Genomic DNA, 12,500 nt, shown 5'->3' on the forward strand with positions numbered 1-12,500 from the left:
ATTTAATACAATTTGTATTTATGACAATGTATATTTATAAATAATATTCATAGTTATTACACCCATAATGTATCATCATATACATGTAGTATCTGTGCCATAAGGTCATACTGGTTTGGTCATTTGTAAGCGATGGCTGCTTTTCTCCTTCGTTTGGTGCAGTTGGGGGCATTAATATTTATTTCTACGCGTATCGATTCGCTCAGGCGTGACAGGGCTCAGGTGGCTGTCATTGGCAGGTGGGACTCTCAAATTTAATTAATCGTTCAGGGATTATTTTTCTCTCGGTGCCAGGCTGCCTATTTGCCTTCACTCATCTCGTTTTTGGAAGACGGCGGTGTCCTCAGGGAGCGGGTGTTTTGTTACTGTGCTGTCGGTGTATCGCTAAGTGATAGGACTACGTCCAAGACAACCAACAGCACGGGGACATGCAAGACGAGCAAGCTTCAAAATAGCAGATAAATATCTATATGGGAGGTTAGCACTGGCCAATACCTGATAACTGCGTTGTCCTATTTCTGTCCTTCATATCTCATCAGTCAGTCTGCCAATAAGTTAAGCAATGACATCACACATACAATTGATTAGCAATAATCTGTGCTGTACATTAAACCAACTCCGTTGAGCTTATGCTAAACCTGTTCAAGATTGTCCTAATGCAGGCATTACAGGATCTTATACAGCTCATACAGTTAGTCTTTTGTATTTTATGAGGAAGATTCTCACGGTTTTCTGAGCCGTTATACTTTAAATATGGAAAACCAGCACAGGCCACTTCTGCTTGGCTGAGTTTTGTTTGATTTACTTGGCAGACACATACTCTGATACTTATACTCTATACTATTTTTTTGCATTCTTTCTAGGGTTCAAACCCACATAGCTGCCATTGCCATTCTTGCCAATTATACTCAAAGGAAGTGTATTTAGATTGGTTATCAGAGTTGATTAGACCAAATAAGGCTCAGGCGCCTGTACAGCTCGGCTCATAATATGGCAAGAAAGAGTGTATCAACTCTTGAGATGCCTTTCAAAGTCTTTCAGTTCTGCTTTGTTGACTCAGGTAATTGTGAGAGCCCATGATGACTGTCATCAGAGATGAGTGGTGTGGTGGGCTTTCTCTTTCGTGCTGCTCCCTCTAAATTTCTACCAGATGAAGTCCTTCCTCCCTCTACCAGCTGCATGAAAGTGCGATTATCAGTAATTAAGGTCACACCGCCGATAAACAGCTCACCGTCTGCTAATTGATTTTTTATGCTACAGTGGAATTCTGGGATATGGAAATTAAGCGTTCTTTTTTTTTTTGTGCACAAAGCTTGCCCATTTCCCATAGGCACTCAAATGAGACCGGCCCGCTCTCTCCCTCCCTCCCTCCTGCTTTCTCTCTCTCTCGCTCTTTTCCATCGTTTTCTCCACATTGCCCTGACTTGTTTCTGATTTAATCTGTTAGCATTTCTTTCTCCCTGCCTTTTCTCTGTTCCACTCGATCGTCCTTTCTTCATGGTTGTTATCCTCTCTCGTGTTGATCTCTCACTTTACCCTCCCCTTCTCGCTTTCCCTCTCTCCCTCTCTCTAATTCTGTACCTCCCCCTTTCTCTCTGTGAAATCCCTCCCTAACCTGCAGCCTCCCTGGTCCCCTAAGAGCATGCTGGGATGGATGTGACAGGTGTCGGAGGTCAAAGTGGAGTACCTTTAAGAGTGTGACCCAGCTCATAGTCCTGTCACACACACACGCACTCATCGTGTCGTCTTTTTTTCCATGTGTGTATTTACAGGCTGACATTTATTTAATTACTGAGACCCCAGTGGAGAGCACTTACTGTCACACACAAAGACTCTCGTATGCTATAGGACACACACACACACGCAATGGTACACACTCTCAGAAGATAGCCCTTGAACACACAGCTTAGCTGTAGTGTACACACAGGGATGGGATTGTCCATCTGAATGGAAGAGCTACCCACCTCATATAGTGTGTACACACACACACACACACACACAGAAATAGACACCTTCTCACACTCACACTCACTCACACACACACGCACACGCACACACACACACACACACATTTGTTCTTCTATGGCTTCCCACCTCCTTCTATGTTTACTCGTGTTGGTTTCTGCCCAGTACTCTCCCACCATGACATAACCACTTCACAACACTGTGTGTGTATGTGTGTATGTGTCGATGGGGTGGTATGTGAGTGTGTGTGTGTGGAGGCTATTTCTTTCTTCTCTCTCACATTTATGTGGGTATAACAGTGTTTCTCACACTACTTGGACCCTGTCTGCTTGTGTTTTTATTTGTGTGTGTGGGAGTGTGTTGGTGTGTGTGTGTGGGGCCCTTGTCTTTCCTCCTCCGCCATGCTTGTGTGAGCAAAGTGCTGTCTAATGGGACAGAGAAAGAAGAGTGAGGGAGGGAGGGAGGGAGGGAGGGAAGAAAGGCAGAGGGGCACAAACAATAGAGGGTCCTCCACGGAGCATGTGTCCCACAGGGGATAATCGCGTGATGGCCTCAGAACTAGGTCACTTTTTGTGTGTGTGTGTGTGTGTCTGTGTGTGTGTGTGTCTGTGTGTGTGTGTGTGTGTGTGTGTGTGTGTGTGTGTGTGTGAGCTCTGCGTCACATGTGAGGGGTAGAAGGGTCCTGGGTGAGCAGGGGGTGGGTGGAGGTAGGTGGGGTTTTTATGATGGGTGGGTGGGGGGTTAGGTGGGCTACAGCAGGGGGCTTATGGGTCCCAGTGCCGGCGGCCATCATTAGACGTGTACGGAACAGAGGGATGTGAGAGAAGAGAGAGTGACGGGGCAGACGACAACTACGACGACTGCGCTTAAGTGGACCTCCGCCCCTCCTCTCAACCGTGTGTAGCCTTTTCTGCTCTTCTTTTTCTCCCCCCCATTTCTCTCTCTCTCTCTCTCTCTCCCTCTCCCTCTTTCTTGCCGCTATTCTTTTAGTAGTTGATAGTGTTCCCTCCTCCATCTTCCATCCCCTCTCACCCCAGGCTGTGCCTCTATTGCGCGGGCCCTCGTTAAAAATAGCACTCACCAGAGAGAGCCCTGGACTAAGAGGTCGTGAGGGAGAGCGAAAGACAGACAGAGAGAGAGAGAGAGAGAGAGAGAGAGAGAGATGGACAGAAGAAGAGGGTGACAAAGAGACCCTTGCGCGTAAGAGAGGAGTAAGAACGTCCATGCTAATCGGTTGTTTTGATCTCTAATTGTGTTAATGGACTAACGAGCGGTTTGAGTGTCCAAGGCAGCAGGGGGCGGGTGGGCGGCCGGGGAACAGGTTTGGGGACAGAATGTACCGGAATAAATGCGTGTGCTTATATGTGTGTGTGTGTGTGTGTGTGTGTGTATGACAGGGGGCCAGCCATGTTGTGAGCCAGCCCCAGAGTAAGGGAGGACCCATGGAGAGAGCGAGGAACCCCAAGATCACCACCAGGTATGTAGAGACGAGGTGTGGGGCTGGGGTGTGTGGGTGGGGTGTTGGGGTGTGTTCTCTGTCTGTTCTTGTTGTGTGCTCCTGCCATGTGTTATGTCTGCGTGTAAGTGTAAACGCTACTGGGTGGTGCTCATTTGTCGATGTGTCTTATGTGCGCTTTGTTTGTTGAGCTACTTGTTTTTGTGCCTCGCGTGGGGCTGAACCTGACTTTGATGGGGGAGGGATTTGCATATTGACAAACCCTTCATATCTACTAGAGACACACACATAAACACTTCGCAAACACACACACAGGCACACACAGGCACACACAGGCACACACAGGCACACACAGGCACACACAGGCACACACAGGCACACACAGACAGACACAGACAGACACACCGAGACACACACAGACACACACAGACACTCACACACACACACTTATTTTCTGAGATACACTGCTTAATGAGCTGATCTGGGATTACAGTGTCTTTGTTTTCCTGCTTGTCTCCGATTAAACCTGTGTGTGTGTGTGTGTGTGTGTGTGTGTGTGTGTGTGTGTGTGTGTGTGTGTGTGTGTGTGTGTGTGTGTGTGTGTGTGTGTGTGTGTGTGTGTGTGTGTGTGTGTGTGTGTGTGTGTCCTGGAATAGAGGAAGCACATATGCATATATGTGTGTGTTTGTAGGTGGGTATTCGCTTTGATATGTGCAAGTCTGTGTCGATGTGAAACACAATGAATGTATTTTTCATACTAGTGTGCAAGAACGACAGGAGGCAGGACAGTTTTTTTTGTTGGTGCCATTTCTCTTTGATGCAAAAAATCGGTGCTTTTCTTTAAAGCATGTCAGGATGTGTGTGTGTGTGTGTGTGTGTGTGTGTGTGAGAGAGAGAGAGAGAGAGAGAGAAAGGGGGAGTGGAGTGTGAGTGTGTCCATGTGACACACCTGGCTGACAGAGCGTGGGCCCCACAGTGGTTCCCATGGCCACAGGGCTCAGCGAGAGTACGTCTCCCGACTTCTCCCTCAGCAGCTTTGGGCGTCTTATCGCCATCCCCACGGTCATGTGACCTCCCCCAGAGGCTGATGGGAGTTTATCTCCTCCGCTTCCCCTCACTGAACCTGTCAGTCAGACTTAGAGGTGCTCCGTCCTACATACAAACAGGTGCTATAATGCCTTTATATACCAGTCGTACCAAGTTCCTAAACACGCTTAGTGGACAACCATTCATAATATAATGAATACATAATATTTACTTGTATGTTGAAGCTCTGGTTGAACTGTGGAAGTGCTCCATTCAAAAGAGGGAGAGCGCTTTCTCAGCCCATCTGTACTTGACTACTCATGCCACCAATACCTAAATAATGTTAGGTATTCTGATATCTGAAATGGTAATCAATTGTCGTAGAGTTTCTGCTGCTATGTGTTGGACTATGTTATGCACACAGGTAACAGGGGGATGTTCTGCTCCAGACATGATCAAAACTGATCGAAGATTAAATAGAAATGCGCTCACCTATGTCTGAGTAGCCTCATCAGTGTTGAGTCGAAAGCTCTTGTTCCATTGAGCAAAAATGCAACTGGGCTCGTCTGCTTTCAGATCTGGCTAGGTGCTCTGCCCTTTGCGGAGACGCTGTTCTTTTGTTTGTGGGGCTCTTTGGAGTTGTAAAGCTCAGCTTGAGTTCCACTTAGGCAGCCGAGGGTATTGATTCCTAGCTTAGCACCATGCTGGCGTTTCAGACCCGGGTTTGGGGGCGGAAGGCATTTTCTCGTCAAAGTGTTTGTCAAAGGAGATCGAATGTGAGCTTCTGTCTGTGTTTCTCTGCTGGCAACTCTGTTCTGTGTGTGATTCTTGGATTTTTCTTAGTTTTTTCCGCTAGCGCTCGCTCTGCCTCTCCTTGTTTATTTGTCTGTCTGTCTGACTGTCTCTGATTGTCTCACACACAAAAACACAGACACAAATACATATACACATACACACACATGCACTCTCGCACACAGAGCTACACACCTCAAAATCGCACACATCACACACATGCTCTCTCATACACACACACACACACACACACACCTTTACGCATACACGTGCATGTACATGTGCACACACACCTCAATGGACTGCAGCTGCTGGTTGTTGTTTTGTCTGGCTGCTAAAATTGGATGGTGTGTCTGAAACTCTACACTAACGAAGCCCCAGTAGCCTCTGATGAGCTTGTTTATGCCCACAATTCTGCTCAGGAATGTAAATGTGGGAGGGGGCCAGCACTGAGGGTGAATGTAAATTGGCTGCAAGGACAGCACTGTACATGTGGAGATGCAAATAAGGAAAAGATGTGAATGGGAAAGTGTGTGTGTGTATGTGTTTGTGTGTGTGTTTTGCCGTACATGGACACATATGTGAAATGACTGTGCATTAAGGGAAGGTGTTGTGTCAGCATGTACGCATTTGAGTGTGCGCATGTCTTCCATGCATGACTCTGTTTGTTTGTGTGTGTGTGTGTGTGTGTGTATCATGTTTGGTGTCACTTGTGTTGAGGTTGCTGTTTCTTTGCATGCATGCCCTGTACATGTATGCGTTAAAGGCCACTTGGCTAACTGTGTGTGTGTGTGTGTGTGTGTGTGAGAGAGAGAGCGCAAGAGCAAGAGAGAGAATAAATAAGAGAGTGAGTGAGAGTGTGTGTATTTGTTGGTCTAACGAGATGGAGTTGACAGTGACAGAAGTGCTCTTTCCCTTAATGACTCCTCCGAAAACAGAGGCTTTCCTTCTCACACACAAACACAGGTTGTTACTGGAGAGATGGGAATGCATTATGTCATTAACCATGATCATGAAATGAACACAATAAACAGAAACCAGCAAGCAGCCCATAGTCTCACAGCCCATAGTATCCCATAGTCTCACACACATAGTATCCCATAGTCTCACACCTATAGTCTCAGAGCCCAAAGTCTCACACCCACAGTCTCACAGCCATAGTCTCACAGCTCATAGTATCACATAGTCTCACAACCATAGTCTCACAGCTCATAGTATCCCATAGTCTCACAGCCATAGTATCACAGCTCATAGTATCCCATAGTCTCACACCCACAGTCTCACAGCTCATAGTATCCCATAATCTCACACCCGTAGTCTCACAGCCCGGACCGGACAGACAAGGCTTCACCATCCCTGTGTAAGTCAGGCTCAGACCTCAGTGTGTCCCTACACACTGATCACAGGGACATCAGTGTTTCCCCCCACTCTCTGATCACACACTGTGGCCTGTGATGAGTTGAATTTACTGAAGTTATCACTCTCCTCGTCTCCGAAGCCTCCCTGTAGCTGTGTGAAGACCCCCTTCCCCTCTACAAAGTTGTCCGTGTTTTCCGCCGCGTCAGGATCACAGAAGGCGGCTCCATGGCGGCAGCGGTTTGAATGGAGTGAAGGCTCTTATTATCATGCGCCTCTAAACAGCTCATTGGGCCGATAAGGCTGGATTGAGCCGCTCGCTTCCTGATCGCCATGCGCTGCTTTGATTAGGTGCCTAATCTCCGCGCGCCGCCATCAAAAGACCCAGGCTTACCCCAACCCCCCCACCTCTGCAGGGCTTTGTTCGTGTGTGTGAGTGTGTGTGTGTGTGTTTGTGCGCGTGTTCGTTTGTGCGTGTTTGTGCGTGTTTGTGTGTGTGTGTGTGTGTGTGTGTGTGTGTGTGTGCGTGTTTGGGTTTGTGTGTGTTACGATGCTTGTATGGAGACGCCACAGGCTTTGAAGATTACGTTAAGAGTGAGATGAAGATGATGCTACCTGTTCTCTGCACCATCAATGTTGCTCCCTTTCGCTTGCGTTCCCCCTTTCTCCCTCTTTCTCTCTCTCTGAATTTTTCTTTCATTTCTCTGTGTTTCTTTCTGTCTCCATATTCTTCCCTGTATTTAATATTTTTTATGGAGCGTAGTCGGGTAGATGTAGGGAGAACGTTAGCCTCTGGCTGTGATGGTGTAACATACACACACATACACACACACACACAAATACACACATACTTCTTTGAAAGCAAGTGCGGCAGAGCTACACCTGAGCTAATTTGTTAGACCATTATAACTGCCTTCCGGAAAACCAACAACAAATGGATTTGAAGTGTGCAAGGAAGAAACTTGACTTTTTTTTTGTGTGTGTGTGTGTGTGTGTGTGTGTGTGTGTGTGTGTGTGTGTGTGTGTGTGTGTGTGTGTGTGTGTGTGTGTGTGTGTTCTGTACACGTGAGTGCGCGTGTGAGAATGTGGGTCTGTGTCCACATGCATTTTCTGGGTTACATTTCCATGTGTGTGTTTGCAGACTCTTTCACCATCCTTGTTCCAGCTCTTCTGCTGCCTTATAAGACTTAAGGGCCTCTTCATTAAGCTAGGCTAATGACTCCCTCCACCTCCCCCCCTTCTCTCTCTCTCTATCTCTCTCTCTCTCCCTCTCTGCTCTCATCCTCTGCTTTGATATATGCTGTTGTGGCCAGCTCTTAATGAATTGAAGCTTGTGCTTATGCATGAAGGCGCACTTCAGTTGCGTAGCGGAGAGACCCTCTCCTTACCTGGGCCTGGGGTTTGGCTCGCTCCCTTCACTTCAAATCCCAGCTTTATTTAGCAGCTCAAAGCGCCTCATTTGCATCACACAACTTTCTTTTCATTTTCCTCTACCTCTCCACTTGGCTCCTACACCTCCCTCCTACTCCGTTGTGCTCATGTTTTCTCTCTCTCCATTTTGTTCTCTCCCTCTTTCTTTCTCTCCATCTCTCTCTCTCTCTCTTGCTCTGTTATTTCTCTGCATCTCCTTGTCTTATTCTGCTCTGTGGTGCTTCTGATGTTTTGTGTACCCTCATTAGGCTCCTTGTGCTTGTGAATAATTTTCCCTTCCATGACACACTCTCTATCCCTCTCTCTCTCTCTTCCCTCCCACTCTTCTCCTTTCTGTCTCACTTTTTCCTCTCTCTCTCTCTCTCTCTCTCTCTCTCTCTCTCTATCACTCATTCCCTGTTAGTCCCTCTCAGGTGATTTATGTCTGTTTGCTTTTGTTTGAGTAAACAGACAAACACATTTAGACAAATAAATTCATTACCAGCACACACAACAAGAGCCAATTGAAAACCTGCCATGAAGGAGCTGGCACATGCTTGCTTCTTATATTCGCATGTGTGTGTGTGTGTGAGAGAGCGTGTGTGTGTGTGTGTGTGTGACAGTGTGACAGTGAGAGAGTGTAAACCTGTGAGTGTGCCATAGGCCTCTTCATGCTGAGCATGATCTCTTCACTCTCCTGTACCGAAGGCCCAGAGGCGAGCAGTGAGGCTTAAACACTACAGCACTGGCATGCACACAGCACCACAGGCAACGCACATACAACACACTACCAACAGACACACACACACACACACACACACTCTTTAAATTGATTGTGTGCTAAACTAATGCCAAAAGTTAGAATCCCAAGAAGACAAAACTAGAGTGAGAGCAGAAGAAAGAAATTAAGAGAAAAAGGAGACACTGTTCTGGGGGAGGCACCTGATTCTAGATGGGGAAACGTGTGTGTGTGTGTGTGTGTGTGTGTGTGTGTGTGTGTGTGTGTGTGTGTGCGCGTGCCCGCAGTGGCAGTTTTGAATCAGAGGACATGGATCATGGACGTGGTGTCATATCCACACCTCCTCAGGCCTGTGTTCCCAGCCTCCGGTAGGGGCAGTGGCATTTCTCTGGGCCCCTCGATGCACCTCTCTCTCACTCCACACTGCGCCAGTGGCAGGGCACCTCTGAACACTCCCTTGTCTGAGGCCACCTGCTGTTGATTGTGGTGGTTTGTTCATCTGTGTGTCTGGTGTGTGTAGCCTATGAATCTGTTAATGTATGTTTTATTGCGATGTTCATTTGTGTTTCTGTCTTTGCAGTAGCCTGACAAGGACAGTGGAGTTCTCTGGAGATCAGGGACCACTGGGAATTAAAGTGGTGCCATACTGCTCCTCGCTCAGTGGAAGGTAAAGACACACACACACACACACACACACACACACACACACACACAGCCCTCACACAGGAAGGAGTGTGGCTAAGTGTGCGAGTTCCCCCTGATTAAGAGGTCAGAAAGAGTAAGATCAGCAGGGTGAGGGGTTAAACACCAGGGGCAAGGACACACACACACCCTCTCACACACACAATATGTGACAGGAAGTGGACCCTATGAGGAAGGTGACACACTTCCTGTTTTGAGTGCTCTGTATGGGACTGGAATTTGTGCTAGGGGCCACAGGTCCCCACTGGGCCCTCAGAATAATGGCCCTCACCAGGGGCTTCAATCTGCACGCTGACCTCATCACCTTTGCAAGGTGCGTGTGTGCGTGTGTGCGTGTGCGTGTGCGTGTGTGTGTGTGTGTGTGTGTGTGTGTGTGTGTGCGCGCGTGTGTGCGTGTTTGTGTGTATGAGATAGAGAGAGAGATTATGGCAAACCTTATGGCAGAGTTGTGTTTCTTTGTGTGTGTTTCTGTGTGTGGACGTTGTTAGATTGTAAAAAGAACCAAATAGACACTGAACAGACACATGCATTCAAATTAGTATACTTTCTCAACTTTTCCATCTCCCTGTCTCTATCTCATCTTTGATCTCTCTCTCTCTCTCATTTTCAACTTCGGTTTTTCCTCCAAATGTCTCGCTCAGCTATGTCCACTTCTTTAAATATTTACTTAGCAAAGGTGCCTGTACGCTTGGGAGCAGAGTGAGCATGTCCGTAAACTAATCTCATATTCTCTGACTCTCTGTGACCCGACGCAGCCCGGCTCCACACCGGTATGTTTGCCTTTCACCGAAAACAATATGAAAAGAAAAACCCCATCAAGCCCAACCAGTAATAAACACATGCATTTTTAACGACTCCCTGTCGGATTCTGTAACTTTGCACCCCCAGTGTTGTGCATGGGGTTTTTGACGAGTTGTTTTTTTGGAGAGACCTCCCAAAGTGTGTGTAAATGTGTGTGTGTGTGTGTGTGTGTGTGTGTGTGTTTGTTTGTTGGGCAGCGTGTCTCTCCGGGGAGTAGTGTGAGTGGGTGCATCAGCACGAGTGTTTGCTCCCTTGAAATGCCACTGGTGCTTGCATTGATATTTCACAGCTGAATACAAACAGGATATTGAAATTGCTCAGGGTAATTTTAATTGCTTGTTTGCCAGGAAGTTTGTGTTTAGTTTATTTATGCATTTATTACAAGTGTACGTTTTTTTTTGCATGTAAGAATCCGTGAGCATCCCTTGTCCATTTAAGTGTCATGTGTCTACTTGATCTGTTGACACATGTGAACTGCATTCTATGTGAGTACTTCACCATGACCCTATATGTGTGTGTCTGTGCTTGTATATGTGTATTCATTTTTTGTGTGTGTGTGTGTGTTCACAGGTCCATGGGCCTTCATGTGCGTGGTTTAGAGGAGAGCGGTCGTGCCAAGAAGGAGGGCATCTTTCAGGAGGACGAGAGTATCGTACAGATCAATGACACTCCACTAATGGACAAGTCATTCGCCCAGTGAGTACTCTGTCTCTGACACACACGCAGACACACACATACACACACACACGCACTTGTTTGTGTAGACTCGATCTCTTTTTCTCTCTCACATGAACACATTCACACTCTCAATCTCAATCTCTATCTCCTTCACACACACACACACACACACACACACACACACACAAACACACACTAATACACAGGCAACCCCCCCTGTCAAGACCACTCCATTCAGTATCTCAACGAAAGAGCCGTCTTTCACTCGTCCACTCTTCCACTCAGTCTCTCCATTACAGGCTGAGCTCCTTAGAACAAGCGCAGCAGGTTCTCAAAGGGCTCCCAATTACATGTGCCGTGGCCATTAGGAAGAGAAGGAAGACAGGAGCAGAATGACTGAAAAGAAACTGTGAAGAAAGGATGGAAATGACTACCCTGCCATCCACACACACATACACACACATACACACTCCCACACCACCAATAGGGGTTTTAAGTTTTGCATCCAGTTGACAGTGTTTGGATGCAACTCCATGTTTTCTAACTATAGTCAAGGGTTCATTCTTCTTTAAGCGCCTAAGTGTTGACGCTGAAGAAGGCGAAAGGCGATGTTGATGAAGATTAAACAGTCAAGAAGGTCCATTTGATGGACTTCAGAAACTTCAGAGTTGAGCAAAGTGGTTGCTCAGCAGTCATTGCAATTGCTTCAAATGACTGGCTATTAATTCCTGAAGACAGACACATCAACGCACCCACCAGCACCCAAATACATAATGCCTGTATGGATAACGGGCCCTCATAGTTGATTACATTGTGCTTACGTAGGAGGAGATGTGTTGATGTAATGCGTGTGGTTGTTAATCTGATATAATCCAATTATCCCAGTTTAGGAGAAGATTGACAGCTTAGTAGGGATGAATAATTAATGTATGGTGTTGACTTGAATGATTGCTGGAGATTGATGGTCGTGTGGAGACCAGTGTTCATCAGAATACTGAGGCTCTTCTCTTCTTTTCCAGGTCGCAGGAAGTCTTCCGGCAGGCCATGACCTCTTCCTCTCCAGTGCGTCTGGAGGTGCTTCCCATGGCCAACAAGCTCCGCTTCGAGAAGGCCCTGATCGGACAGCTCTTCAACCACGACGGCCCCGTCGCGGACGCCTTTCCCAAATCCCGCAGCCCCCTTCTGCTGCGCCCCAAACTGGGTGCTATACGAGAGAACAAACCCCAGACTCCTCCTCGCTCCCCTGATCCACCTGTTGCTGCTCCTGCCATTGCCCCAGGCCTTACCCCAGCTCCAGCTTCTGCCTCTTCCCCTGTACGTGCCCCCTCGCCTCAGAGGGAGGAGCCTCCAGCCAGGAACACCCCCGAGCTCCCGCGAGCAGCCGAGTCCACGCCCCCCAGGACCGCCTCGGCCTCTCCTACGCCGTCGTGGGGGCAGAGCGAAAGCCCCCTGCCCAAGAAAGGTCCCGCCCTCGCCACGCTGGTCAACCAGCTGGCCAGTAAGAAAGGAGGGAAGAAGCTGAAGATCGACCTGAAGAAGGGTATGTGAGAGAAAAACAGCCGAGAGGCGGAAAGT

General features: G+C 47.6%; 1 protein-coding gene across 1 annotated transcript in view; it reads left to right on the forward strand.

Moving 5' to 3' along the window:
• Positions 1–12,500, forward strand: part of pard3ba (par-3 family cell polarity regulator beta a) — a gene marked incomplete at both ends in the record, with an annotated part of 148,337 nt that overhangs the window by 48,251 nt on the left and 87,586 nt on the right. Inside the window, 4 exons of the mRNA XM_080834162.1 lie at positions 3,363–3,442; positions 9,325–9,411; positions 10,818–10,943; positions 11,945–12,465. Coding sequence (XP_080690288.1) covers positions 3,363–3,442; positions 9,325–9,411; positions 10,818–10,943; positions 11,945–12,465 — 814 coding nt within the window. The remainder of the gene's footprint in view (positions 1–3,362; positions 3,443–9,324; positions 9,412–10,817; positions 10,944–11,944; positions 12,466–12,500) is intronic.

The sequence above is a fragment of the Sprattus sprattus genome, assembly GCF_963457725.1.
Source record: "Sprattus sprattus genome assembly, chromosome: 3".
NCBI classification, from domain to species: domain Eukaryota; kingdom Metazoa; phylum Chordata; class Actinopteri; order Clupeiformes; family Clupeidae; genus Sprattus; species Sprattus sprattus.